Source organism: Dromiciops gliroides, chromosome 2 (genome assembly GCF_019393635.1).
Source record: "Dromiciops gliroides isolate mDroGli1 chromosome 2, mDroGli1.pri, whole genome shotgun sequence".
In the NCBI taxonomy this organism is placed as follows: domain Eukaryota; kingdom Metazoa; phylum Chordata; class Mammalia; order Microbiotheria; family Microbiotheriidae; genus Dromiciops; species Dromiciops gliroides.
The window spans coordinates 570,164,126-570,191,167 of NC_057862.1; the positions used below are offsets into that span (position 1 = coordinate 570,164,126).

The 27,042-nt window shown below is 40.2% G+C and overlaps 1 protein-coding gene across 1 annotated transcript in view; it reads left to right on the top strand.

The window, feature by feature from the left end:
• JAG1 (jagged canonical Notch ligand 1) overlaps nt 1-27,042 on the top strand; it is a 42,215-nt gene that overhangs the window by 7,321 nt on the left and 7,852 nt on the right. Inside the window, exons 3-15 of the mRNA XM_043989478.1 lie at nt 5,087-5,138; nt 11,407-11,661; nt 14,591-14,651; nt 18,703-18,833; nt 19,126-19,245; nt 20,243-20,356; nt 21,435-21,548; nt 22,282-22,395; nt 22,812-22,858; nt 23,234-23,407; nt 23,888-24,038; nt 25,892-26,056; nt 26,619-26,732. Of these exons, the coding sequence (XP_043845413.1) occupies nt 5,087-5,138; nt 11,407-11,661; nt 14,591-14,651; nt 18,703-18,833; nt 19,126-19,245; nt 20,243-20,356; nt 21,435-21,548; nt 22,282-22,395; nt 22,812-22,858; nt 23,234-23,407; nt 23,888-24,038; nt 25,892-26,056; nt 26,619-26,732 (1,612 nt within the window). The remainder of the gene's footprint in view (nt 1-5,086; nt 5,139-11,406; nt 11,662-14,590; nt 14,652-18,702; nt 18,834-19,125; nt 19,246-20,242; nt 20,357-21,434; nt 21,549-22,281; nt 22,396-22,811; nt 22,859-23,233; nt 23,408-23,887; nt 24,039-25,891; nt 26,057-26,618; nt 26,733-27,042) is intronic.

The following is a 27,042-nucleotide window of genomic DNA, read 5'->3' on the forward strand; positions in this document are numbered from 1 at the left end:
CATTTAATTATCAGTGGGATGCTTTTTAAACAGGTTGGGGTAATGATAGAAACAAGAATAGGAATTTTTTTTTAAGAGTTTGTAAGATTGGATGGCTTTGGGGGGGGTCTGCTGTGTTAGAATTTCATGAGAAAATAACTTTGTAACCAGATAAAGTTCTATTGAGATGTCCAGCACACCACAGCTGAAATCACTTTTTACCATAAAAGTCTATTTAAAATTTGAGATGCATGCTATAGGTTAAAATAAGGGGAAAAAATGGATTTGAAATCTTTGAGGCATTGTTGGGTTAATGCATGCTAGGCCACCCAGACAGAAGCAGTGCTGGCTAATATTAACCAAGAACAATAGCATGGTCGTATTGACTGCAGGGAGGATTACAGAACATAATGGGGCCCATCCAAAAATAATGCTAATACAGGACAAGCAACAGGAAGCAGCAGTAGACTCAGCAGAGCCCAACTCCCAGACAAACCATGGACTGACTTCACACAATGGCAGCTTCAACCCATTAGGTATTCACAGGATGCTCATTATTCTAACAGGCTTGCCAGATCAGAGCTGGGCCTGGTTTTATTGGCTACAGCAAGCCCACAGTTTGGATATCAGTACGTTTCATGTCCATCATTTAGGCAAAGGGGGAGGGGGGGGGTTGCTGTGTTAAAATTCTTGTCTACAGCTTTGTTTTGTCTGTGGCTGGTGAGAGGAAACGACTCCTAACAGTACTTAATACAATTACTTTTTTTTTTATTCCCCCCTCCCACAGTCAATGAAGTACTTACCTCTACTAGTGCCAAGAAACTGTAACTTTGTGACATCTAAATGTACCCAGAGTATAGTCCCATGTCCAGCATCAGGGAGCAAAGACATATGCATGCATGGGTTGCACCACAGAGGGATGACTTCGTTGCTCCAAGGGTTGTAGCTGGTGACTGTTAGGCTTTGCCTTGATATAAGAACTAGTTACTCAGTGATAACTTCTCTGTGTCTGTTTTGGAGGCCTGGATAAGACAGGCTTTGCTCTTTTCTCTCAGACCGCACTAAGTCCTCTTGACTTAAGCCTTTATGTTAATTTGTCACTGGTTTCCTGTGGCTACCCCAGCTACATTAGTGTTATTAAAGGAATAGTGACAAAACTCACTTCACTACTCTAGAGGTGATAATCATTCCCTTTGCAAACCTATTCAGAAATTGTAAACTACCCTAGCTTTGCCTCTAGGCTATTGTTTCTGGATCATGGGGATGACCCCACTGGGAAATCCTTGTAAGACCATGATTGAATGTTTGAGCCCCAGTCCCAGCCCAGTCTGGCTCTGGGAGAATGGGGACTTCTAAGAGGTGGAGGTTTAAGTAGCTATTTAGAAGGGTTCTCTCACTGATGAATGTGTCAATGGTTATTGTGTGTTAGGAGGTGGAGGGGTTCTAAAATTCCTAAGTTTTATGAGAATGGCCCCTCAAACAGTTGGATTTCACATTCTACTGCTAGTAATGCTCCCTTATTTTCATAGCTTTAATGTGTAAGGTATTTAAGAGTAGGGTGGGTTCTCCCTCCCCTTGGGGTATTCATTAAACTGATGAGGTTTGAACATTTACATACTAGTTGTTGAATGTTTCTTTAAACTCGGCTTTGGTCTCCTAGAATCTCTGCTTTCTGTCAAGATCAGATTTACAGTGGCTAATTGGGTGTGACTTTATCATAGTTCACTGCTGATTTGTGGCCCAGTACCTTGCTTTGATGGAATAAGGTAGTTGGTCTGGAATTCTTGTGTCCGAATGTATATTTGGGGATGGGCAGAGGTCAGGGGTGGGCATGGGAAAAATCAAACTTCCTTAGCCTCAGTAGTCATTCCTCAAATATCTTAGTTGTTGATCTATAGAGTGGGGAGGGAAGAAGGGGAAGGAAGGGATGAAGAGGGAGGGTGAGAAGCCCTTCCTATACCTCATGAAGTACACAGATTACTCAAAGCTTATGGATTTTGGGAGAGAAATATACCTTTCCAACAGCCACATTGTATGATAGTAACCTGAGATGATAATTTCATTTTGTCTTACTGTGTGTATGTAATAAGTTCAATAAGTATTTATTAAATGTCTACTATGTTCCGGGCACTGTGCTAGAAGATGGGGATATAAAAAAGAAAGAAAGAAAGAAAGAAAGAAAACCCTTGGTTTTCCTTGCCTGAGGAGGGGAGGTGATGGGAAAAAACGTTTTCACGGATAAGTAATGATAACATACATTCAAGTGATTTGGAATGGGGAGAGCACCGACAACTGGTGAAAGAGGGGGAAGGGCAGATTAGGAAAATCCTAGGCTAAGAGGCGACACATGAGCTGAGCCTTAAAGGGAACTAGGGATTCTTGGCATCTTCCCAGCCTGGGGAGATGGGGGGCAGGGGGAGTGGGTAGCCCATGCAAAAGTATAGAGATGGGCAATGGAATATTGTGTATGAGAAGTAAGAAATGGTCCCATTTGCTTGTAGTATAGCATTAGTGAAGTGGAGTGATGTTTACATGACTAGTCTAGAAAGATAAGTTGGAGACAGATTGTGAAAGACTAAAATACTGCACAAAAGTTTGTATTTTATTCTAGGAAGCATCTTGAGTAGGAGGGTGTTATGGTTAGCCCAATGTTCCTGGAATGGCAATTTGGCAGTAAGGTAGAAGATAGAGGGGAGGGGGTAGAAACCGAAGGCAGGTAGACCATGAGGAGGCTATTGATATAGTGCAGGTGACAGACGTTGAGGGTCTGAACTGAACTAAGGTAAGTGGGTGGGGGGGGGAGGTGTAAAACAAACCCCAGCACCCCTTCTTTCAAATTCTGGGATTCCTTGAGTCCCAAATTCATTAAACGTCAGTTATATAAGAGTAAAACTTATTTTCTTAGTGGAAATGGAAAAGATTTATTCACATACAAAAACAAAACTTAGCCACTTGTTTGAAAAATTCTTCTGTCCGGTATGTGGGGTTGTTACTGCCACAGGTTTTTGCCATGCTTTTCATTCAGGGTGGGGAGGTGTTGGTAAACAGCTCTGAAGAACTAAATCCTCTAACTGGGAAAGGTAGGGAGAACTATGCATTAGATCTTCCAAGTGCTTATGCAAGACCTAAAGGAAAACAACTTTGAGTATTAATAGCTGAAAGGGAGCTAATACAACCAATTCCTGTACATCTTTTTGGCTTTAAAAAAAGAATGGTAAGAATCTTAGTTTTAAAGCTTGTGTAAGTCTGTCAAAACTTTTAGTATCATTGCCTTTAATCAAAAGATTAATTACATCCACATTTTTGATGGGAAGGTGAAGGGCACAGGTAGCAAGCCATGCCGCCAGCAAATGGACGGCTTAATTACAGCAGTGGAAGATCTAGTTTAGTGCCTTAATTTGATTTTTTCAGACCTGGACCTTTTCCTCAGTCGACTATTGAAATCACAAATTGTTACTGCTCTGAGAAAGAGTCCTGTGATCTCGTAGGAAATCCCGAGAAATTTTAAGAGGCTTTAAAGAAGGTGTAACTTTCACTAATAAAATATTAACAACAACAAATACTCTTGACTGATAGCCACTACACAAGAGGTGAGGCTGTGCCTCAGCATGCCTGGCTGTGCTTACTTTTCTAAGCATTTTCCCACAGTTATCAGTGAAGGAAATAGAATCCCAGTCATCTTTGAATATGAAACATATTTAGGCCATATTCCAAGGCATTGCCTATCACCAAATAGATTTCCATTCAAAAGACTACATGCTGTGTCATGTCGTGAGAAAGAAGGGTTGCTTTAAATCTTAAAGTTAGGTTTCTGCCTACACCTTCCAGGTGTTTACTTTTCCTACTTAAATCATTGTTTGTTTCTAGTAAAATAATATTTCATTGATGTATTCCACTATCACAAATGGTTGATATCTAACTGGGGCAGAGCAAGTATGTGTTAAGTAAATATACCAGTACCTATGATTCAGAGAATTAAAAATTCTTCTCTCCCCTCTCCCTCCAAATACACACACTTCCCTAGTACTAAAATAGAAGAAAGTTTATTTAAGCCTGGAGTTTTGTGACTCTGACCTTATAGTGGAGTCACAAGTAAAGATTTAACCAGATTGAAGTAAAGGTGGGAATTTGCTAATGGATTGGGGTTTAGGGACCTGCCTTCTGCTCTTTTCTTTTCTTTTCCTTTCTTTTCTTTTCTTTTCTCTCTCTCCTTCTTTCTTTTTCTTTCTTCTCTTCAATTTTAGACCTAGAGATAAAAGGTTCCTTCCATAGAATAGTTGGCACATTTCCAATTTCCAAAGAGTCTGTCTAATTGGTGGATGCTCATGATTATTATTAGAATGTTAGATTCCATTGACAGATAGTTTCATCTATTAATGTGACCCATAGGTTTACAGTTTTCTCTCTTTTCTTCCATCCCCCCCCCCCCCCATTGCAGGCTTTGTTTCACAAAGTCTCTCTTTTCCACCAACCCCTCCCCTCTTAGTTCCAAGATTCATCAGTCCTTTCCTTTAGTTACCTGATACTTGTGGGAGCAGTGATGGTCTAGCACAGACACAGCTTTCAAAGGGGTGCTGAAAAGGAAAAAAGGTCTCTAGAGATTGCCCAGCCAGGGTTCAGTGTGTAATCTTAGCAATGCCCCTTACTTTTCACTTTGTGGGGATTTTTTTTTTCCTCTCTGGGCAAATACCTGGTTAGCTTAGAATAAATTCATTGTCTGCTTTTCTTATGTGCTATGGTCAAAGCCCAGCACATTTGGGAAAACTATATACCAAGTGTCAGTCTCTAGCAAGGTGGCATTTCCTGATTAAGCCCCTGAGATGCATTAGTGATGACAATAATGAGCTCAGGAAGGTGAAAGGTCCTGTTTATCATTTTGGATAAGGTAGCTTAAGGGGTTAGGAGAGTTTGCCATTGGTAAAAATCTGTTGCTTAGTTTAAATTTAAAACAGACACAATCGAAACTGATTACAAATGCCATTTTCAGGTGGGCTTTCTGCTTATGATTGACATTTGTGGGAAAAGGGCGGTTAGGAGCATTATGAAACTCGGTCAAACATCTCCTTCCTCTGGAGTCGCTACATTTATTCTTTTGTCTGTTTTTCAGAGATCCTACACTCTGCTTGTGGAAGCTTGGGATTACAGCAATGACACCAATAGTAAGTATGATATGACTAGACTTCAGCTCCAAAAAGCCCTCACCAAGCTCTCCCACAAAAACCTGCTCACTTCACTGAATCAGTCATTTAAGAACATTTATACCATTCACAATCTTCCCTCCCCTTTCGGTGGAATCTTGCTCTTTCTGGCTGATCTGGTCACTCCCTCTGCCCTTATTTCTCCTGTCCTGAGCTTGGATGACACTGTAGCAAGGAGGGAGGTTTTGGGGGGGGGGGTCCTTCCAGGTCAAAAGACTTCCCATAACTCTAAGCCAGTATGAGAATTAGCCTGTCTTTCAGGATGGAATCTTTTTTTTTTTTTTTTGGCAGGGCAGTGAGGGTTAAGTGACTTGCCCAGGGTCATATAGCTAGTTAAGTGTCAAGTGTCTGAGGCTGGATTTGAACTCAGGTCCTCCTGAATCCAAGGCCAGTGCTTTATCTACTGGGACACCTAGCTGCCCCCACAAGGATGGAATCTTTTTTTTTGTGTGTGTGTGTGAGGCAATTGGGGTTAAGTGACTTGTCCAGGGTCACACAGCTACTAAATGTTAAGTGTCTGAGGCTGGATTTGAACTCAGGTACTCCTGACTCCAGGGCTGGTGCTCTATCCACTGCGCCACCTAGCTGCCCCAAGGATGGAATCTTAAAAGTTTTATGCTTTGAAATTTTTTTTTTAATGATCACATTAGTGAAGAATGGGTCAAGTATCAATTTTCATGGGGATTATTACTTGGACCCTTAAAGAATTATGGTAAATAGATTTGTCCTGCCCTATGCTACTTAAAAGATGTTACACTGTCTTTTATCAACATGGCCTTGAATGACTTCTCATCCATCCTCAGAAGGAGTCTTCAAAAGGAAAACTAGTTTGTAAAGCACCAAATAAAGCAGGTTTGGGAGATATGTTTCCAGAGTTATCTCAGTGTGCAGCAAGGTCCCTTATTAAAATCACATCCACATGGCAAAAACATATCTCTGAAGCTGAATTTTCAGTCTCTCCATTTCTTTATTTTTTTGAGAGTTCCTAATTATCTCTCTCTTCATGAATCCTTGATCAATACAAGAGTGCTTATCAAAACAAATGGAGGTAATTTTTCTATTTGGGGCCAAAAATGGTGATACCTTTCAGTTACAGCAGCATCCCCTTTCTAACTGTGATTAAATATTGCTTTCATTCTTGGACCACTTGTTACAGTGTGTTAAGTGAGCTCTATTTTACTAGTAAACATCTCCAAGCTAAGTAAAACTTTAAGAAAAGGGTATGTCTTATGTAGTCAGAATAAGTCTCTTAGTGCACTATTGTATTTCTCCTTTAAGATCTCTGTGCTTTAGTCTCCTAATCTATAAAATCGGGTAATAATTTTTGCATTTCCTGTGTCTTGAACAAGAAACTGTATTCTAATTGCCTTGAAAGCCAACTACTAACTGATTGTGGTTTCTGATTCCTGTGAATTTTCTTTTCTTTTTTTTTTTTTAAATGAGGCAATTGGGGTTAAGTGACTTGCCCAGGGTCACACAGCTACTAAGTGTTAAGTGTCTGAGGCCGGATTTGAACTCAGGTCCTCCTGACTCCAGGGCCAGTGCTCTATCCACTGCGCCACCTAGCAGCCCCCTCCTGTGAATTTTCAAAATCTATTTCTTGGTTTGAATCCCTCCCAGCCCTTTATGTTATCACTAGTCCTGCCTTCAGTCTTTCCCTGTTGCCTTACCTCCTTCTCTTCTGAGTAAAATCTGTTAGTAATCAGGAACTTCTGCTTTGCTCTCTCTGTTTAGATACTGGGATGATAGGGGACCTTGTTTTAGGGAACACTATGTTAACTACTGATGGAATAACATGTAGCTGGCTAAAGTTCTCACAATGTAGTTATTGCTCATCTTGCCTGGATAATATCAGAGTCGATCATTTATGCAAGGTGGCAAGCTTTTATTATTGTCAAACAATGAAAGTATATTAGAAGGTATGCTTTCTTCACACATACATACTTACATACATACATAGATACATATATATATTTGGGCTGCTCCTCTGTCAGATGTTATGCTGGAAAGTGGGAAAGACTGACGTAGAGAACCAAGGAGAACATTCCTTATTTAGTTAGGACATTTTTGCCCTGTGCCTACTAACAAATATCCAGTATTAGTATGACTTATGTGTACCTGTCAGTTCAACTCATCTTAAACCCCCACCAATGGATTTAGGTTTAACATTATCACATTGACCTATTTTATAAAAGTTTCTCTTCCTGGGGCAGCTAGGTGACACAGTGGATAGAGCACTGGCCCTGGAGTCAGGAGGACCTGAGTTCAAATCCGACCTCAGATACTTAACACTTACTGGCTGTGTGACCTTGGGCAAGTCACTTAACCCCAATTGCCTCACCAAAAAAAAAAAGTTTCTCTTCCCACCCCATGATGTCTCTTCCTATCCCTTTCCCCCCACACTACTTTTTTTTTTTTTTGTGGGGCAATGGGGGTTAAGTGACCTGCCCAGGGTCACACAGCTAGTAAGTGTTAATTGTCAAGTGTCTGAGGCCGGATTTGAACTCAGGTACTCCTGAATCCAGGGCCAGTGCTTTATCCACTGCGCCATCTAGCTGCCCCCCCAACACTACTTTTTAAAAACTATATCTAACTTCCTTGATCTAAGAAATTCTGCAAGAGTTAACTCTTTAGCAATATGGAATGCTACCTGTTGTTCAACTCATATCCTTAAAGAGATCCTGGGGCACTGAGAAATTCATTGGCTTGTCCCGAGGCAGGATTTCAACTCTAAGCTTTTGACTTGAATGCTGACTCTTTATTGTCTCTTTTTTTTGGGGGGGGGTGAGGCAATTGGGGTTAAGTAACTTGCCCAGGGTCACACAGCTAGTAAGTGTCAGGTGTCTGAGGGCGGATTTGAACTCAGGTCCTCCTGAATCCAGGGCCAGTGCTCTATTCACTGGGCCACCTAGCTGCCCCTCTTTATTGACTCTTGCACTCTGTCTCTCACCTAATCATTGTAACCACTTTAAGAAAATCTAATTAAAATCTCTCTGCATTGATGCCTACCTTGCACCCTCTCCTCAAAATTTTTGAAACCATTAACATGTTAAGCACAAGAGGGGGCATTAATGTTGCATCTTAAAGTTTGCAAAGCCCTATATACCCATTTAAAAAAATCTTTATAATAATCCTTTAGTAGCTACTTCATAGGCATCATTATTCCCATTTTCCAGAAGACAGTGAGTCTCAGACTGTCTTACTCATTACACGTGTCAGAGACAATACTTGAACAAAAGTTTTCCTCACTCCTAATCCAGCAGTCTCTCCACAATACCATACTGCTACCTCACAGAATATCAGAGTTCTAGGCAGCTGAAAGTTCACCTTTGGCATTAATGACAAAAAAGGCCATTTATTGTATACTTTGTAGTATGTTAATGGACCAACAAATTGTGCACCCTTTACTAGGGGGAGTCCATCTGCCAAACAGGCCAGATAGGCTGTGCATGCAGGGATATGGCATTTGGTAAACTAGTCACTTTTTTAAAAAACCAAGCATTTGTTAAGCACCTGCCATGTCCCAGGTACTGTGCTAAGCACTTTAGAATTATTATGTCATTTGATCTTTACAACGATTCTAAAGAGATACATTTATCCCCATTTTACAGTTGAAGAAATTGAGGCAAACAGGGTTAAGTGATTTGCTTTGGGCCACGCAGCTAGTAAGTGTCTGAGGCTGGATTTGAACTCAGGTCTTCCTGACTCCAGGTCCAGCTGCACCACCCACCCTGCCTCACTGATCTCCAATGAAGTCAAAAGTATATAATTCTGTACAATCTAAATTCTGACAGAAGTTACTTAACTTACCATTATTGCTTCTTTCTGCATGTTTGGTCCTGAAATCTTTTGTTAAGGGTCCTCCAAAGTAAGGGGAATATGAGGATAAGAAGAAAATACTGCTTTAGGACTTGTAGTTATATAAAAGATAAGTTGCTATTATTTCCCAGCTGTTAAGTGTTTGTAATTTAAACTCTGCTCTTCAACCTTGTAGAGTGAGGTTAGGTTGGGTTGTTTTTTTTCCTTTTGTCCTGTTTAAATTTTTTTTTTTTAGTTGAGTTAGCCACCTTCAGAGCAGGCCAACTATGTATGTCTATGCATCTAAATTAACGAGGGCTACAGTATTAAAAGAATTGTTCTAGAGCATCAGCATTCCTCCAACCCCTGTTTCTGGAATGGACATGTCACTGTAACAGCCTGATCCAAGGGAAATAAAGTGTTTACATGAATTCCTTTTAGAGAGGAGGTTGTGAGGCTGGTTTCTTGTCATCAATCCCATTACAGTGTTTTTATTAGATTACAAGACTGCTTTGTATAAGGTTCCACGTTTTTATTTCAGGGAGGGTAAGTGGTTTCAGTTCCATTGTAATTCTTAATAAATATGTAAATGTAGAACCCAAGACAGTTTTTTTCTTTAAAGCTTAGCCTTATTGGCAAAGACCCTTATCTTGTGTCATACCCCCACTGCCACCCCCTTTCCTTTGGTCCCAGGGTTATGCTTAGTCATACAGAACAGATTTGTACTTCACTAAACTATTCCCTCCTCCTTGGTCTGTAAGGATATATTTTGGATGTTTTATGATAAACCTTCCCTTTGCAGTCAAGGACTACCAGCAGGTGATAGACAACAGTGTCAGATCCTTTTCAGTCCCAAGACTTGGCCTGCAAAGTGAAATACCCCAGATATATACAATGTTCTGAACTGACACAAAATATTATTTCAGGCCATCACTTAGAAATGTTTAGGTAAGTTTCAAGCCTGCAGACAATTTCTGAACCTAATAGCTCAGCTACTAGAGGGCATGTCCCTTGCAGTCAGAGCTTCTTGCATGTTCTATATCACAAAGAAAACATTAATCATGCAGGTATAAAGTTATTTTTATAGACCTTCTCGCTTACTAAAGATCCATTAAGGATTCTAAAGTGATAACTCACACAATATGTCTTGGCCAGAATGGAGTATTGTCAACTGAAAACTAAATGTCACTAAATTGCCTCTCCCAGAGTGTTCCAGCTCCTGATAGGCAGGTATAAACAAAACACTGCAAGACTTTTTTGGCCATGTCTCAGGAGATGATATGTGTTCCCTTATTAGGATATTGAAGGGCCTGAGGCCCACTGCACTCACTAATTGAACCTGCAGAGCAAAACCAGCTTAATAAACCGACATTTTTGCCATTCTTTCAGCGTGTTTATTTGCAAAATTTGAGTTAAGCTAGTAAAAATTTATCTGCAAGCTGTTCTGTTTATGGGCACTTTAATGAGGGTGTGAGTCTATCCAAAGTCCTCATTGGAGAGCAGTATCCTGTGTGTTGCACTCCAGCTAATGAAGCCCAGAGGGTAAGGTAGGGCAGGTGGGGTAGAAGATAGTCTAGCTAGAAGTGGGAAGCCTCGGATGCTCTAAGCTGCTGTCTAATCATGGTCACCTGGCCCACTGCCTACCCAGGTGTGCAAATGAGCACAAGCCCAGGTCCTGAAAATAGCAGTCATGTAGGTGGGTAAGAATCATATTAAGGAAATGGAAAGTAGACTTCAAAGGACTGTGTTTGAAGTGTGATGGCTTGGAAACTGACAAGCCTGTGAAAAGCTGGTTAAATTGGGGGGGGGGGAAGGCAAACACAGCCCTAATCTCCCTCCTCTGACCTACTATAGCTCTGTGTTTGTTCTGTTCTTATGTCACTTAGCAGCTCACTGCCTTATAGCCTAGATCTCTAGGTATACGACTTTGTCCCTTGATTGACTGTAAGCCCTCTGAGGGTAGGGTACTTGTGTAATAACTCCATATTGTTTTGGCAAGAATTTAGCACAGTACTGGGAATAAAGCAAGTATTTGATAAATATTTGAATGAATGTTGTCTGATTCAGCTGAGCCCCCCATTTGCCTCTCTCTAAATTGAGGGAAATATTTTTGTTCAAAATCTATTTAGCTTTTAAATTTAGACTTCAAACTTACTTAAAATCTATTTTATACCTATTTAAAATTTTATTTATTTAAATATTTTTATTTACTGGTTAAGACTGAAAAGGGAAATAGATTAAAAGATGAGGATGCTATTCCAAATACCAGTTCTCTCTTAATTTTTAATATGAAAAGTCACCAGGGATGCAATAATCTCCATCACTTATTTCCTTGGGGCTCTCTTTTGGCTTTAAGAAAGAAGGATCTACTTGCTAGTAACTAGCATTCTCATATCCTAACGCTAATGCTGCCTCGTAATTTGTCTCCTAGATCCTGACAGCATTATTGAGAAAGCCTCCCATTCAGGAATGATCAATCCCAGCCGACAGTGGCAGACCCTTAAGCAGAACACTGGCATTGCCCATTTTGAGTATCAGATTCGAGTCACTTGTGATGAACATTACTATGGCTTTGGCTGCAATAAGTTTTGTCGTCCCCGAGATGACTTCTTTGGACACTACGCTTGTGACCAGAATGGCAACAAAACCTGCATGGAAGGCTGGATGGGACCCGAATGCAATAAAGGTATGTGGTGTTTGGTGGGTTGTCCAATTGAGAATGATGGGGTGGGGGGACAGCTAGGTGGCACAGTAGATAAAACATTGGCCCTTCATTCAGGAGGACCTGACTTCAAATCTGGCTTCAGACACTTGACACTTACTAGCTGTGTGACCCTGGGCAAGTCACTTAACCCTCTTTGCCCTGCCTCAAAAAATTTAAAAAAAAGAGAATGATGGTGGAAAAAAAGAGAGAAAGAGAGAGAGAATGGTGGTGGTTTCCTTCCCCATAACCCTTAAGTCACTGTTATGAAGACTTTGTGGGGCTCTGTTTCCAGGCCTCTTTGTATCACTGTCCTTTTGGTGTCTTTGTGGCCATGTTGGTCAAAATGGCATGGGGCATCCTTGAGTGGACCAAGCAGTCCACTCAGGAGTTGTTTGAGGTGGCTTTTAAGTCAGTCAGAGATTATTGACCAGTCTGAGGTTGAGATCTGGAAATCACCCTAGAAAGAATATTCATCTTGTAATTTCACAGGTAAGGAAACTGAGGCCCAGGAAGTTTAAATGACTCAAGGAGTCATATGGGGAAAAGGTGAGTTTTGAATCCAAATCCTGTAACCTTAGTCAGCATGGTTTTCTTCATCGCAGAGTACAAAATTAGAAAGGGACCTAAAAGATAATCTAGTCTGCCCCTCTCATTTTACAGATGAGGAAACTACAATCACTTGGGCAAAAGTCACACAGCTACTTTCATCAGAACTAGAACTAGAACACAGCTTTCCTGACTGTTCAGTCATTTTTCTTCCCCTCTATACCATAATTCCAAGCTGGGTAAATTTTTTTTTAATTAATTAATCTTGGGGGCAGCTAGGTGGTGAAGTGGATAGAGCACTGGCCCTGGATTCAGGAGTACCTGAGTTCAAATCTGTCCTCAGACACTTGACACTTACTAGCTGTGTGATTCTGGGCAAGTCACTTAACCCCCATCGCCCCGGGGGAAAAAATTAATTAATCTTTTTTCAGTACACTGACTACATAAGACAAAAAAGATGTCACTCTTTGTTGCTTTCAGTTTGATGTGATTTTAAAATTAAATTAAATTTATTTATTTTTGAGAGTGCTAAATTGGTGGAAGTGAGTTCATGGTGTTTTAGCCTTCACATCAATATTTGCTTAATCCTGAAATCATTAACAGTATTACAATTTTATGGATATGTTCCCTAATTCATAGCAGGTTTGAGTGGGTAACTGATTTACTCATCCATATAAATGCTCCCACATAAACCTTGATAGAGCCTGGCTCTTAAAGCATAATACTCCCATACTTGCAGGATTTGGCTTACCCCTTTCACCGAAACAAATGGGACTTTAGTAGATAATTTCAGGACTTGCTTTTTATCCAGCCTTCTGATGTTGAGCTGAGTTTTGGAAGATGGATTTGGTCCTCCATTAGACCTATTCAAGCCATCACTTTGCAAAGCATTTTATACACGTTGTCTCATTGATACTCCCCACATTGTGAGGTGGTTGTTCTTATTTCCATTTTACCCATGAGGCAACTGAGAACTGATGACTTGCTTAGTCACCCTTCTAGTGTCTGAGGCTGGATTTGAACTCGGGTCATCTTGACAAGTCCAGCATTTTATCCTTTGTTTCCAATTTGGGTAGGACCTACTAGCATGGCCTGAAAAATCCAGGGTTACTTCAGCACCATGAGGAAACACTGGATCAGCTTTAGTGGAAATCTAAACACTAAAAGGTGAAATTGTGTTTCAAGGAGAACTGATATATTTCAAGAGGTGCTCAGGGAAGAAATAGTCTATTCTTTGATCCAGCCACAGTAAAAAGAGCTCAGCTTTTTGAATAATAGTGGAATTGGTACCTTTCAAAGACTCTGGGTAGAAGACAGTTACTTCGTGTGTCTTAGGTGGTTTGATGGGGACAGTTCAGAAGGGAGGAGAAATGATTAGAATGAAACGATCATGAAACTGGGAGATGATGGTAGATCTGGTGTCCTTAGACTCTGTTCTTACCTAATCAGCTTTGTGACCTTGCTTCATTTTTCTCACTTGTAAATAAAGGAATGGGACTAGATCTCTTTAAGAAAAAAATTTCATCTGACCTCAAAGACCCTAAGATGCCAGTTTTCTGGCCAGACTAAAGATGATACTAATGTTAAAGGATGATGGGAGAAGACGACCCACCCAAGTGAGCTTGTAATATAAATAAAAAGGGTCTGATAACATGAATTGTTACTGAGTTCTGGCTCTTACTGATCAATAAGAAATTTAAGTGCCCATTTATTTACCTCTTTCAGAAAGTAGGATAGTGTTTTCTTACATTGTAACATGTTACAAACTTTTAAGCTAGGCCAACTTTTAAGCTTTGGACCAAGGATCTTTGCTGAAGTTTCGGAACTCAGTGGGCTCCACCCTTGAAACGAAGCATTCCTTGGGGACTTTTTTTTTTTTTTAAAGGGGTGGGAGAAGAAAAGAGGAAGATTAGGAGTCAGGCGTGGGCTATAGTTAACACACTGTAGTGCTGAGGGCTTTATTTTAGGGAAGGATGTGAAAAGGGATGATCTGATCTTTGCCCCTCTGTCCTCCTATATTGGATATTGCTTATGTTAGAAAATAGGTAAAAGCCTCATCACACTCCTGTCATCTTTCCCTGCAGATGATCAGAAAGCATGTTTATATGTTCGGGGATAGATGGTAACATGTGCTTGCAGTTTTAAAGCTGAATTGCTGGATTTGCTGTTGTGGGGCACCTCCTACCTTATTCTCTTTCCAGTAGACTTGATATTAGAGACCTTTTAAATCATGGATTTTGTAGGATTACAGTGCTGGTCAGAGATTTAAAAACATTCCCACGATTGTGTGGATGCTAGAAACTGGCAGCATGCTGACATATATGTACATATACTTTAAAAAATATTCTTAACTCTCTTCCCACAGCCATTTGTCGTCAGGGCTGTAGCCCCAAACATGGTTCCTGCAAGGTCCCTGGAGAGTGCAGGTAATATTTATATCTATATCGATAGCTATGTATAAAGCAATTTTGTTTTAAGCTTAGTTTAGCATGTTATCTCTCCCCACTGTTCTATGGAAGACTGGGAAACTTTCTCAAAAATGGGTATCTTAAGTGCTTATTAAATCATACCAGCTGTCTGATGAAACACAAACACTCCTTTGCTTTCTTGCAAAACTGGAAAAACTGTATGAGAGGGCAAATTCAGTCACTTCATGCGTTGACTATTGACCAATTCCACCTCAAAATTGGGAGCAGATTTTTGTAATCTTTTAAGACTGCACAGCCATCCTGGCTCTTTCTCTGGCTTGTCATCCACTGGAGTGTTTATTTTCTTCCTCACCCTCCTTAGTCTCTTCTCCTTTTTCTCCTAGATTGCCCTTCCCTTCCCCCCCTTTTCCCATCAATAGGCAAAAGTCAAGCATTCTTTAGAATGGGATTAGTAAAATCTCTTGGTTCCTTTGCAGTTGAGAGCCAGGCTCCAAGTGCTGAGAGGTTAATAACAGGGATGGAATCTTGTCAGGAGAAACTGATGAATGCAGAATTTTGTTTCTCTGCTTTGAAGTCTGCTTCATTCTGGCCGAGTAACAATACAAGCCAAAAGCTGGGACATACCCAAACAATTTAACAATTAAATTTTGGAGCTCTATGAATTATACTCTATATTGTTACTTGACATTTGTGAAGGTACTTTAAAAGATATTCTTGCTGGTGTTCTTTTTAAAAATTTAGACAAAAATAAAAATCCACAATAACTGAAGATTTTATATTGTTAGTGTTTGGGGGGGTGTTTTTTGTTTGGGGGTTTATTTAGTATTTTGGGGGGTTTTTTGTTTTGTTTTTTGGAGAGGGGAACCAATAAAAAGGGATCATAACAGAAATGAAAACTAACCAAACTGTATCTGACCAAACAAAAGATGTTAACGAAGTTTTGCAAAGCTGGTTTATTTGGGTGCTGGGCTTTATTTAGAGCCCAATAATCAGATAGGTTTAATCAAGGGAGGTTTGTTAACCCTCCTCCAAAGGACCCTGAGGAAACCAGACTGATCTGAGGATTCTTTTCTATTTTAGAACAGGTATAGAAATCTGACCTGTTCTAGGGAGTAGTGATGACTCAGGACCAGGTTGGAAGCATCCAGTTTCCAGAGTCATAGTACATCATTCCCTTAGTTTCATTCATTCTTTGTAGTCCTATGCTTGTATTTTATATCTTTGATTTACAAGAAGAAAATGATGAAGTGACAGTGGTGTGTCAATATCATGGCATTTAAAGTGGTTGAGAGCAAAGAGAGGGGATATTTTGCTTCCTTCCCCTCCTCTTTTTTTAATTAGAGAGATTTTCATCCAGTAACAGCCCTTTATCCTAGACTTGAGTAAGATTTTGTTTTTCTGGAAGACTAAGGGAGCAATTGCCCTAGTCATTCTAATATTTTAACTGTACTGGTGTTAGATGATTCTAATGTTTAACCTCATTGCTGTCTTGACTGTTGAGCTGAAATACACCTACATTAACTTTTTCTAATTAATAGCCTTCTAGAGTAAATCAGACTTGAAGTATCATTAGTGCATCAGAACTGGGCCAGATGCTTAGATGTCTATCAGCTGAGTCCAACAAAGATTTGTGCTACTGTCATCAGAATAAACATGCCTTATAGGGGGGGCTGTCTCCTAGCCAGAACAACAGGCTTTGTTTCCAGATTTGAGGCCTTTCTCTTTCTAAGCCTCACCTCCCACTCACTGCCCAGACATGCACTGGTGCCCTTATTTACTTAAGGTGCAACTTTCCCACACTTCATTTGCATAGTTTAAAAAAATCGTCTTCCTCACTTTAAAGGAAGGAAGGAAAATTTCTTACAAGATCTTTCTTCTTTGTCTGCTTCAGAAATATTTTTTAATGTCCACCATCCTTAAGTTGTTATTCGGGTTATATACTCCAAACTTCTCTTTCACATGTGAGGGTTTATTGGTTTTGTGTTTACAGTTGTTCCCAAACAGACTTAAAATAACTTCTTTTCCTTGGTGCAAGTGATTACTTTCTTTATTGCGAGTCTGCCAATAATATCAAATTTAATTATGAATCATCATCATAAGCAAAGGAACTTCATTTTCTCACGAGAAACTTAATCATACATATTATTAAACTGGCATAACTTTGTAGATTCCTGTTTTAGGTTCAATATTTTTATTTGTTTTCTTTTGAAGTCGTCCATAACCTCTCCTGGCCACCTTTATTGTACTTAAGGGTAGAGCCCTCATTAATTAAGAAATGAAGTCAGGTCCTCAGCTGCCCTTTTTATTGTATTTATTAGCCAAAGTGAGGGTGTATAGGGATTTTAGTTCTTTAATTTGTAAGAAAGTGAGGACTGCAAAATGCTGATGTTTCACAATCAGCTTGCTGCTCTCATTGGTCATTAGGGAATCATTGTCTTTCTCCTACCAGCTTTAGTTTCTAGTTTGGTCCTCAAGAGGTCTTCCACATAATTTTTCTTTTCCTGGCTTTTTAAACTTTGTATTTCCATTTTTTGAAACTGGCATTCTTCTTTAGGTAAAGCAAAATACTTTGATTTACATTTTGAATTATTTCCAGTTTTGAATTATTGATTCTCATGGTGTTTTTGTTTGGTTTGGTTTTTTGAAGGGGTGAGGACAAGTGAAGTATGGGTTAGGCCTTTTGTTTTGATTTTAATCAGTAGGAAGTGGTTAGTCAATCAAGATTCTCAAAGGGTTAAATTTATGGCTAGCTCTGTGTGATTTAGCCATTAGCTAGATCCCTATAGTTTTCCCATGACAAGGATTTACTGGTCCGAGCACAGCTTTCTGAAAACTGAAAGCCTAAATGACTTCTATCTAAGGGTTTATTTTCATAACTTAGTGACAGCTTAAAGGGTAATTGCTGCTTATTCCCATGTCTCATGAACAAAATATTTTAGTAGGGCCTGTTTCTTCTTTGACTCGGGGTCTTGCCTTCCCATCTTCCTTTTATAACATTTTTTTGCTTCTTTTTTTTTCCCCTCACTCAAAAAATCCGTAGTTTCCTTGATTTTTGAGAAGACAGGTTAAGGTTTCAAATGCACTGAAACCTGAGGGGGAGAAGAGTTTAAGACCCTTCCCCTCCCCTCCTATCCCAGGTGTGGGTTTGTGTTTTGTGTTTTTGTTTGGGGATCAAAGAAACCATTTGGCCTAGATAGATTCAGATTAACAATGCACTTATAGGAAACTGAACTCCATTCCTCAACATTAGATAAACCCAGCTGACCTCTTTTGGCAAAGGGAGAAGTAAGTATTCCTAGGTACCAGCAATTAACATAAACACTAATTGTCATGGGTCAGACACCCTCCTTTGAATTGATTCCAGCAAGAAATGGGTCTTGCTTTTTTTTCCTCATTCCTCACCACTACCCCACCACCCCCATCCCCAGAAGTCACTACCACATTCTTTACAAAAGGAGGGGGCAGGAGACATAGACAGAAGTAGGATAACTAAGCAGAGTGATTCCGATTTTCTGTGCTTACTGGCTTCAGTACTTCCATCCTTTCTTGCATTTGTGTGTGTTGGGTCATGACTTGTTGTTGACACACAAAGCGTGGAGACAAAATGCTGCAAATCCTGCATTCATGAAAATTTTTCACATGACCATTGTTTTCGGTAACTGCCCACCCCCCCTTCTTTATAGTCTGTTCTGACACAGTTCAGAGATTGATTTATCCTGCACACCCACCCTCTCTGTCTCATTTGTGTGTGCTTGAGAATAGAGTTGTATTGTGTTCCATGGTACCCCACTGGGCTCTCCCAGAACAGTTATCCTTTTGTAAGTAGTCTGGCTTTAGGAGACCTTGGCCAAAGTGTTAAAAATGTTTGTTTATAAGGAACCACCAAATAAACCTTGAATATTACCTTTCCCTAACCCTCTCCCTCCTCTCCACCCCCACCCCATGTCCCTTTTCCTCTCTGTTTTGATACTTAAAACCTTGGGCTTTCTTCTATCATCTTCACTTTAATTCTAGAACTTTAAAAAGTCATCCTTTGTTTTGTCTTAAGGTGTCAGTATGGATGGCAAGGCCAGTACTGTGATAAGTGCATTCCGCACCCAGGATGTGTCCATGGCACTTGCATTGAACCGTGGCAATGCCTCTGTGAAACCAACTGGGGTGGTCAGCTCTGTGACAAAGGTATGCTAATCTTCCAGATAGCCAAGTGTAAATTTTGAATTTTAATGCATGGGATGTGTGTGGGGTTGATTGCAGAGGGAGTCCCAGGTATTGTGGCAGGAGGCATTTATTAGAGGTTTGGGTTATAAATGCATTGAATTTGTGTTAACTTGTGTTTTAACTAAGGCATGCCTTCAGGGATGCCTTTTTTTTTCCTCCTAAAGTAAGTGAAGGTAGAAACAAAAATGATAAGCTTCATTAAGTTTCCTAAAGCTTCTCTCCCCCTTTCCCCCATCCCCTACTTTTTTTGTAGATCTTAATTATTGTGGGACTCATCAGCCTTGTCTGAATGGTGGTACTTGTAGTAACACAGGTCCTGACAAATATCAGTGTTCCTGCCCAGAGGGGTATTCTGGAGCAAACTGTGAAATTGGTAAGTGTTCTGAACATCCTTTTGTTGTTGTTGTTTGTTTTTTTTTTATTTTAAATCTCATTTTCTTTCTCGCTCTTAATGACAAGATTTTTTTAAAAATTATTATTTCTTAATGTAAAAATTTACAGCTTAGCACCAAGACATCTGCCAAAAAATCTAGGTTCTCTCCAAAATTCTAAAAACTAGAACAATTGAAACTCTTCTAGAATCTGCAAAGTTGTTTCCTTGTTCCTGATAAGCTAGAGAGGTCGAATGGGTTTGATGCGACCCTAACTCAGAGAAGTCTTGGAATGTGATTGTGTCAGCTTAGCATGAAAGATGACTTCCTATTATTCCCTTGATACAGTATGAATGTATCATAAGCTGCTAAAAGAAAGAAGACAAGAAAATATTTAGGCAGGTAGCCAGAGGGGTGTGTGTGTGTGTGTGTGTGTGTGTGTGTGTGTGTGTGTGTGTGTGTGTGTGTGTGTTTTAGAAGGGAGGTGAGGAGGTTGAAGGAGGTTAAGTGTGTTGGTAGTGGACTGGAAAGCAGAAAGGGCTTTTTCTTTTTTTGTTTTGTTGGGGTTTTTTTCTGAGGTATTTCTTGGGACCATGACTAGTGTTAAGGGCTAAAATTCTAGCTAAACTGTCTAAACTATTTAATGAGTGGTCGCCAATAAATTATAAGCTTTAGCAAGAGTTAGGCTTTTAAGCATTTATTAAGGAGAATAAGAATTTGGTAAAGAAAAAGAAAGGCCTAGATTCCTATCTATTAAAGGGAGAGCACATTTCTAGCTCCGCTCTCCGCCAGAGTCCAAAAGGAAGAGAGCCTCCGTCTCCTCCTTCCTCCTCCCACTAGTCCGCGTCACTTCCTGATACCAAAGACTCCTGGTCTTGCCCTCAAAGACCTTCGCTTCATGGGCAGAACTCTTCTACAGTTAGTATCCAGCAGGTGGCGTTATTCCAATCGTTACACTAGGTACCTACATATTTACCTATTCTCTTTGATTCTGTTTAGCGGAACATGCTTGTCTTTCTGATCCCTGTCACAATGGAGGAAGCTGTCTGGAAACATCTATGGGATTTGAATGTAGATGTCTTCCAGGCTGGACTGGGCCAACGTGTACCACAAGTAAGTATGTGTTTGGGTTCCCATCTTTACAGAATGATTAGCATTCCTTGAAATAGTGGAGGAAATGGGGCAGAACAGCATAGTTAGTTACTACCTTGTTCACCTTTGCATTCACAGCAACAGCTGCTTTTTGTTGATGTTAATATGTTTTCTAACTCCCTGGACTATACCTTGAAGGGTTAGCATTATTTACCTTGTGGTAATTATTTCTGGGTGGAATCCAAGGATACCTTGTCTGCCCAATATCTTCTTGCTTTCCATCTCCACCCTGTGAGGGAGCCCTGTCCAGACAGAATCCTGCTCCGCTTTTCATTCTGACCTTGGAATGTTGCAGTGAGGTGACTGAAGTGATAGGGCAGATTCTTTAGTGCTGCTCCTCTAAATTGGGGTGGGGGCCGCTTCTGTGCCCCATCCAGGTGGCAAGAAAGTATGATGTAGGATTTCTGCTAATTGGCAGAATAACTGCAGTGTTGGAAAGGCCATTCTTCTCTGGCTTGATTTCCTCATCTGTGAAATAGTTATAATTCTTTTCAGCTGCCTCCCAGGGATGTGATGAAAATTTTAAGGGAATGTAGAGTGAATTTTTAAAAGTAATTTTTAAAAATTAACCTAAGACATGGACTATAATTGCATTTTTGGGATCCTCTACTTTATTTGTGTTCAAGTAACTTAAACCAAAATAAAAACTAAATACAGAGTAGTTGCTCCCTTTATACTTCTGACATAGTTACTTTTACCAAATTAACTACTTAGTCAAATTTACCATAATTTATGTGTGTATATGTGCATGCGTGTGTTTGTCATGTATACAAATATACATACACACAATCTACCTTAGACATCAGGTAGTGTGATCTTCTCATCTTATACCTGAGGAAACTGAGGCCTAGAAAAGTGAAGTGATTTGCCCAGGGTTGTACAGCTAATAAGAGCAAAGCTGGGATTTGAACCCAAATCCTCTGACTCCAAGCCCTTGCTATGTGTATGAGATATAGTTATGTTGCCTCTTTTTAACTATAGAAATACACTGAGTTTCTTTGTTTTTCCTCTTTCCCACTCCTCACTTTTTGGGGGACAGATATTGATGACTGTTCTCCAAATCACTGTGGTCATGGGGGAACATGCCAGGATTTAGTGAATGGATTTAAATGTATTTGTCCTCCACAGTGGACTGGCAAAACATGTCAAATAGGTAAGAAAATGGAAAGTTTGACATTTTAATACTTTTTAAATGTTTTGTTTAGTGATACCAGAACTGTCAAGGATAACAAAATTTTAATAAAATGAGTGGTGAAACAAAAATTCCCAACTCAGAAAATGATATAATTTGTTATCATTTCTATTGGAGGTCTTGTGTGGGTATGTCAATTGAAAATGGACCGGCTAGCTTTCTTATGTTCCGTGGGAAAGTCCTCAGAGTGGCTGGAAGCCTGTTAGCTCCCCCAGACCAAGGAGTTTACAGCTGAGCTCCAAAATGTGGATGATCTCATGAAGAATGAGCTTGTCTGCATTCTTCCTGCCCTATTTAAATCCCAACAATTACACTCTAGTGCTTTCCAAATGGCTGATGGCCTCTTTTACGATTTAGTTCCTTGGGGAGTTATTAATTAATGACTGGGTAGTTATCAATTATTTTATCTAGCATCTTATAATTAAAGAAGCGAGGGTGGTGATAGACTGTAAAACGGAAACACTTTGGAGATGAAAGTTCAACATAAAAAAAAGCAATAGGTTTAATGATCCACTTTGCCCGAATTTGGATATCTTTAAAAGAATTTTCATATTTTGGGTGAAGCTAGAAAGCCTGGGTTTTTATTTGGGGGGAGAGGAGTTGGCAGGCACTTTGAGATTTTGTTTACTTTAAAAGAGGGGAGGGATGCAAGAAATTCCAATTTCTCATACTAACCCTTGACATTCTCTTTTAGATGCCAATGAATGTGAGGCGAAACCTTGCGTAAATGCCAATTCCTGTAGGAACCTGATTGGGAGCTACTATTGTGATTGCATTCCTGGTTGGACGGGTCAGAACTGTGATATAAGTAAGAGACTTCCACTTTCTTGATCTTTTTTATTTGGTTTTAAGGATGGGGTTGCTAAAAGGAACTGAACTATCAGTATAAGCCTGGCTTGGTAATGGGAAAACCCAAGCATGATGTTTTCAGAAAGGGAGTAGTCAGTCTGGAATGAAAATACACAATTTTATCAAGCTCATTAGTTGGTAACAGGGTCATATTCTGATAAGATGGCTTAAAACAATGATGTGAAGTTTCATTAACTCTGCTGGAGGATTTGGTTGAGGGTTCCCACCCATTAGAATAGCCTTATCTAAAGGAAAGCATACAGGAAATCTGACAACAATTTTATCTGTGCTAAACTGTAGAAACCTTTTAACTGCGCCTCATTTAAATGTAAAATGCCTCTTAATGATCTGATGATTTATTGTGTGTTTTTTTAGATATCAATGACTGCCTTGGCCAATGTCAAAATGATGCTTCCTGTAGGGTACGTGCATTTCACCTTCTTCAGTCAGAATTCTAGTAATTGATAACTCCCTACTCTGAATGTTGGTGGTTAAGCATTTGTCCTTAAACTGCAAAGATCAAAACCTGGGAATGTTGGGCCTGTACAAACCCCTAACGTTCTTATGAAAAGTAAATCTTTATAAATGAACGAGGCTTGTGTTACCCTGGCCTATTGGCAGTCATTTTGAAAGAATGCAAATATAAACTCCTCCTTCTGCAAATGTTGATAAGCTTGGTATTTAAGGAAAAATTTCTGGGACTTTGCTGAGTTAGAGCAATAGTGAATGTATGCAGTGAGCTGGGATGATGAAAATGTGTTAGGTTTGATTTGTTTTATTCTTTCTGTCTCTCCCAGGATTTGGTTAATGGTTATCGCTGTATCTGTCCACCTGGCTATGCAGGAGATCACTGTGAGAAAGACATCAATGAATGTGCAAGCAACCCTTGTTTGAATGGGGGTCACTGCCAGAATGAGATCAATAGATTCCAATGTCTGTGTCCCACTGGTTTCTCGGGAAACCTCTGTCAGGTGAGCATTGGTGAAATGCAAACCCAGATAACTTGGGTTCCTACCAGCAAAGGCTTTTTCCCTCTTTTCAACTCTTGGGACTTTTTACATCAAATACCTCAGTCTCACTGAACCATAGAAAGCCCAAATTGAGGCTCTCTGTCCCACAAGTGCTGGTAGAAAAACTTAGTGCTTGTTGGAAGAATCTTTTAATTTAAAGGCTAACAGTGACTGTGTATCTAGGTGGTTAAGTGTTCACTGTGGTCCTCCTGGACCTTTTCATATCCTTCCCTTGTCTACAAAAATCCTACTGCAAGTATAATTGAAGATATTATGCACCATGTACAATTAATAGACAGATAGATTAAAAAGGTCAGATTCCACCGTGTCAGCTGCCCAGAGCTGAGCAAGGAAGGAGTAATAATGAAATCCTTTATTTTACTCAAGCTTAAAAAAAAATACCCTCCTTCTCTTCTCTCCTGCCTCCCCCCCCAATCCCAGTTGGACATCGATTACTGTGAGCCCAACCCGTGCCAGAATGGAGCTCAGTGCTATAACCGTGCCAGTGACTATTTCTGCAAGTGCCCTGAAGATTACGAGGGAAAGAACTGCTCACACCTGAAAGATCACTGTCGGACCACACCATGTGAAGGTACCCACCCTAAAGCTTGGCTCATTAACACCCTTCCCTTGGCCCTTTGTCGCCTGGAGACCCTGAGAGATACCAGGAGATAGAGTGTGTCTAGGTACCCCATTTGGGGTATACTTTTCATCTTAAAATGGTCTGAAACTAGTTTATAAGAGAACAGGTTCTTATTACTCGATTTTTTAAAAAAATTTTTCTTTGGACTGGACAGGTGATTGCATTTGTAAGAGAATACTCAGCCGGATAGGGAGCTGTAACTTCTAGTCTTAAAGTTGCGTGGGGACACCGAGAGGTTAGGTGATTCCCCTGCAATGGATCACAGTGGGACTTTGTGTCTCCAAGGCTGGCCCCTTAATTCCTCATACTGTGCAAATAGTTACCCTTCTCAACAGAAAGAATGTGCAGTGCATTGTGGTACCTGAGCTGCTTGCATGTCTAATCAGCGTATGGTAGAGGCAGTGTGCCATGCTGTAAAGAATGCTGGATGCACGGGGAGGGTTTGAAGCCTGTCTCTGGCACTTGCTGTGTGACCATGGGAAAGTTGCTTAATGTCTTGAAGCCTGTTTCCTTACATATAAAATAGTAATAATAATACTTGCAGAACTCACACAATAGGGTTGTTGTGAAGATCAAATGAGATTTATATATAACATATGCGTGTGTGTGTATGTGTGTGTAATGTATGTATGTCCTCCCCACCTCCCCCCACATAGTTCTTTACAAAGCATCTTTTGTTCAATAACAGATGCATAGACATCTTCTAGTCTTCCTCATCTAAAAGAACTTGCCCAAGGCCATAAAAGTGAAGGGTAGAAGAATCCAAATCCTTAAAATAAGCCTTAAAAGCCAAAAGAAGGGACAGCTAGATGGCGCAGTGGTAAAGCACCGGCCCTGGATTCAGGAGTACCTGAGTTCAAATCCGGCCTCAGACACTTGACACTTACTAGCTGTGTGACCCTGGGCAAGTCACTTAACCCCCATTGCCCTGCAAAAAAAAAAAAAGCCAAAAGAAACCCTAAAATTTTTGTCAGCCACGAAATTTCCGGCCCCCCCCCCAAAAAAAAAGTTTAGGAAGCCTTAATAGATTTTTGAAAATTATATTAATTTAGAAGGGAAAAGGTGGTGGAGAGATACTCATTACAGAGAACAAAGCACCACATAAGAATATTGGATACTTTCATTAAGCTCTCTTTTAATACTTTTGAATGGTAATGATAATAAGTAACATTTATGCAGTGCTTTAAGGTATGCAAAATGTATGTATGTGTTATCTTTTTTGAGCTTGACAACCACCTGGTCAAGTAATATCCTCATTTTACAGCTGAAGAAACTGAGGCTGAGGGTTGTTCAGTGACTCGCTCAGGGCCTCATAGCTAGTAATATCTGAGGCAGGATTTGAACTCTAGTCTTCCTGATTGCCAAGTCCAGCAGTCTCTCCACCATAGTACCTAGATGCCTCATCATACTCAGAGGTCAAGTTGCCCATAAGAAATACATGATAAGTAACTTTGGATGTCTTTAGTCAATCTCCCCCAAATATGATAGAGGTACAAAGTAAGTATTCAGAGCCTAGTGAGGTCAAATCCAACAAACAAGAGTTTTATATTTAGGTGATACATTGGATAGAGTGTTAGGCTTAGAGTCAAGAAGACTGGAGTTCAAATCCTAATTCAGACACATACTCATCATCTCTTGACGTGTTAACACCATCATCCCATTAGCTGCAAGGTAGAGAGTCTGTTTGGGTGTGTGTGTGTGTGTGTGTGTGTGTGTGTGTGTGTGTGTGTGTGTGTGTGCGCTTAGTTGCTCTATTTTTTGTTAGTGAGAATGCCCTGACCCCGAGTCTGTATCTCATTCAGTGATTGACAGCTGCACTGTTGCAATGGCTTCCAATGACACACCAGAAGGGGTACGATACATTTCTTCAAACGTTTGTGGACCCCATGGAAAGTGCAGGAGCCAGTCAGGAGGCAAATTCACCTGTGAATGCAACAAAGGCTTCACTGGGACGTACTGCCACGAAAGTAAGACCCTGAAGGATTCTGCCTTGTCTGTGTGGGCCTGTGTGTACAGAACTGTTGGGGCCTCTGAGTAGTTTGATTTTGAGTTTTCTGAGGGGGCCAGACCAGCTCTTTAACTCCAGGGAGGACAATGAATAGTGGGTGCGCCATTATTGAGAGAATATATTTTAAAATGTTTTTGAACTCTACTTGTTTCCTGGGTGGTCTGCCCCGTTGGGAAGAGAGAAAACTTTTTATTTTTTTTATTTCCTAGGTAGCTTATCTTGTCTTAAAATTGATTAGTCCCACTGTGGTATTTTTTAGAAAACTTTTACACCTTTTTTCTTAAGAGGCAATAATGTAGCTACCTAGCTCCTGTTTCTTTCTGTTTCTACAAAGAGTTGGTCCTGGCAGATGTTTTGTATTTTGAACCATTTGGGGAAGAATCCCAAAAGTTGGTATGTTGGGATAGTTTCTGAGGGAGGCAGCCCCAAGGTTCTCCTATGCTTAGGGTAGAACTGTAAACGAATTTGTCCCGGTGCACTCTTGCTTCTCTGAAGTCTTGCTTTCTTTCTCCCTTCTGCAGATATTAATGATTGTGAAAGCAACCCCTGCAAAAATGGTGGGACTTGTATTGATGGTGTCAACTCATACAAATGCATCTGTGGTGACGGCTGGGAGGGGACCTACTGTGAAACCAGTAAGTAAGCGGTCCTTCTTATAGTGCAGCTCTGGGGAGGGTCCACAAGGGAAAGGGAAGTAAATTGGGACTGAAGGATCCTCCACCGTGTTAATGGAGAACTCAAACTGTTAGAGTCATTGTTTCTGTACAGAAAACTGTCTCTGGTCTGTTTACATTCATTTATGCTGACAACAGCAGGAAGAGAGACTCTCAGCTGCATGTTGTGGGACTGCAGACTGTGTAATTAGGATAATAAATAGCCCTGTTTGCTTCTAAAGAAGCAAGCATTTTTCCATTAGTTTTTTCTTTTCCTTAAATTTCATTTAAG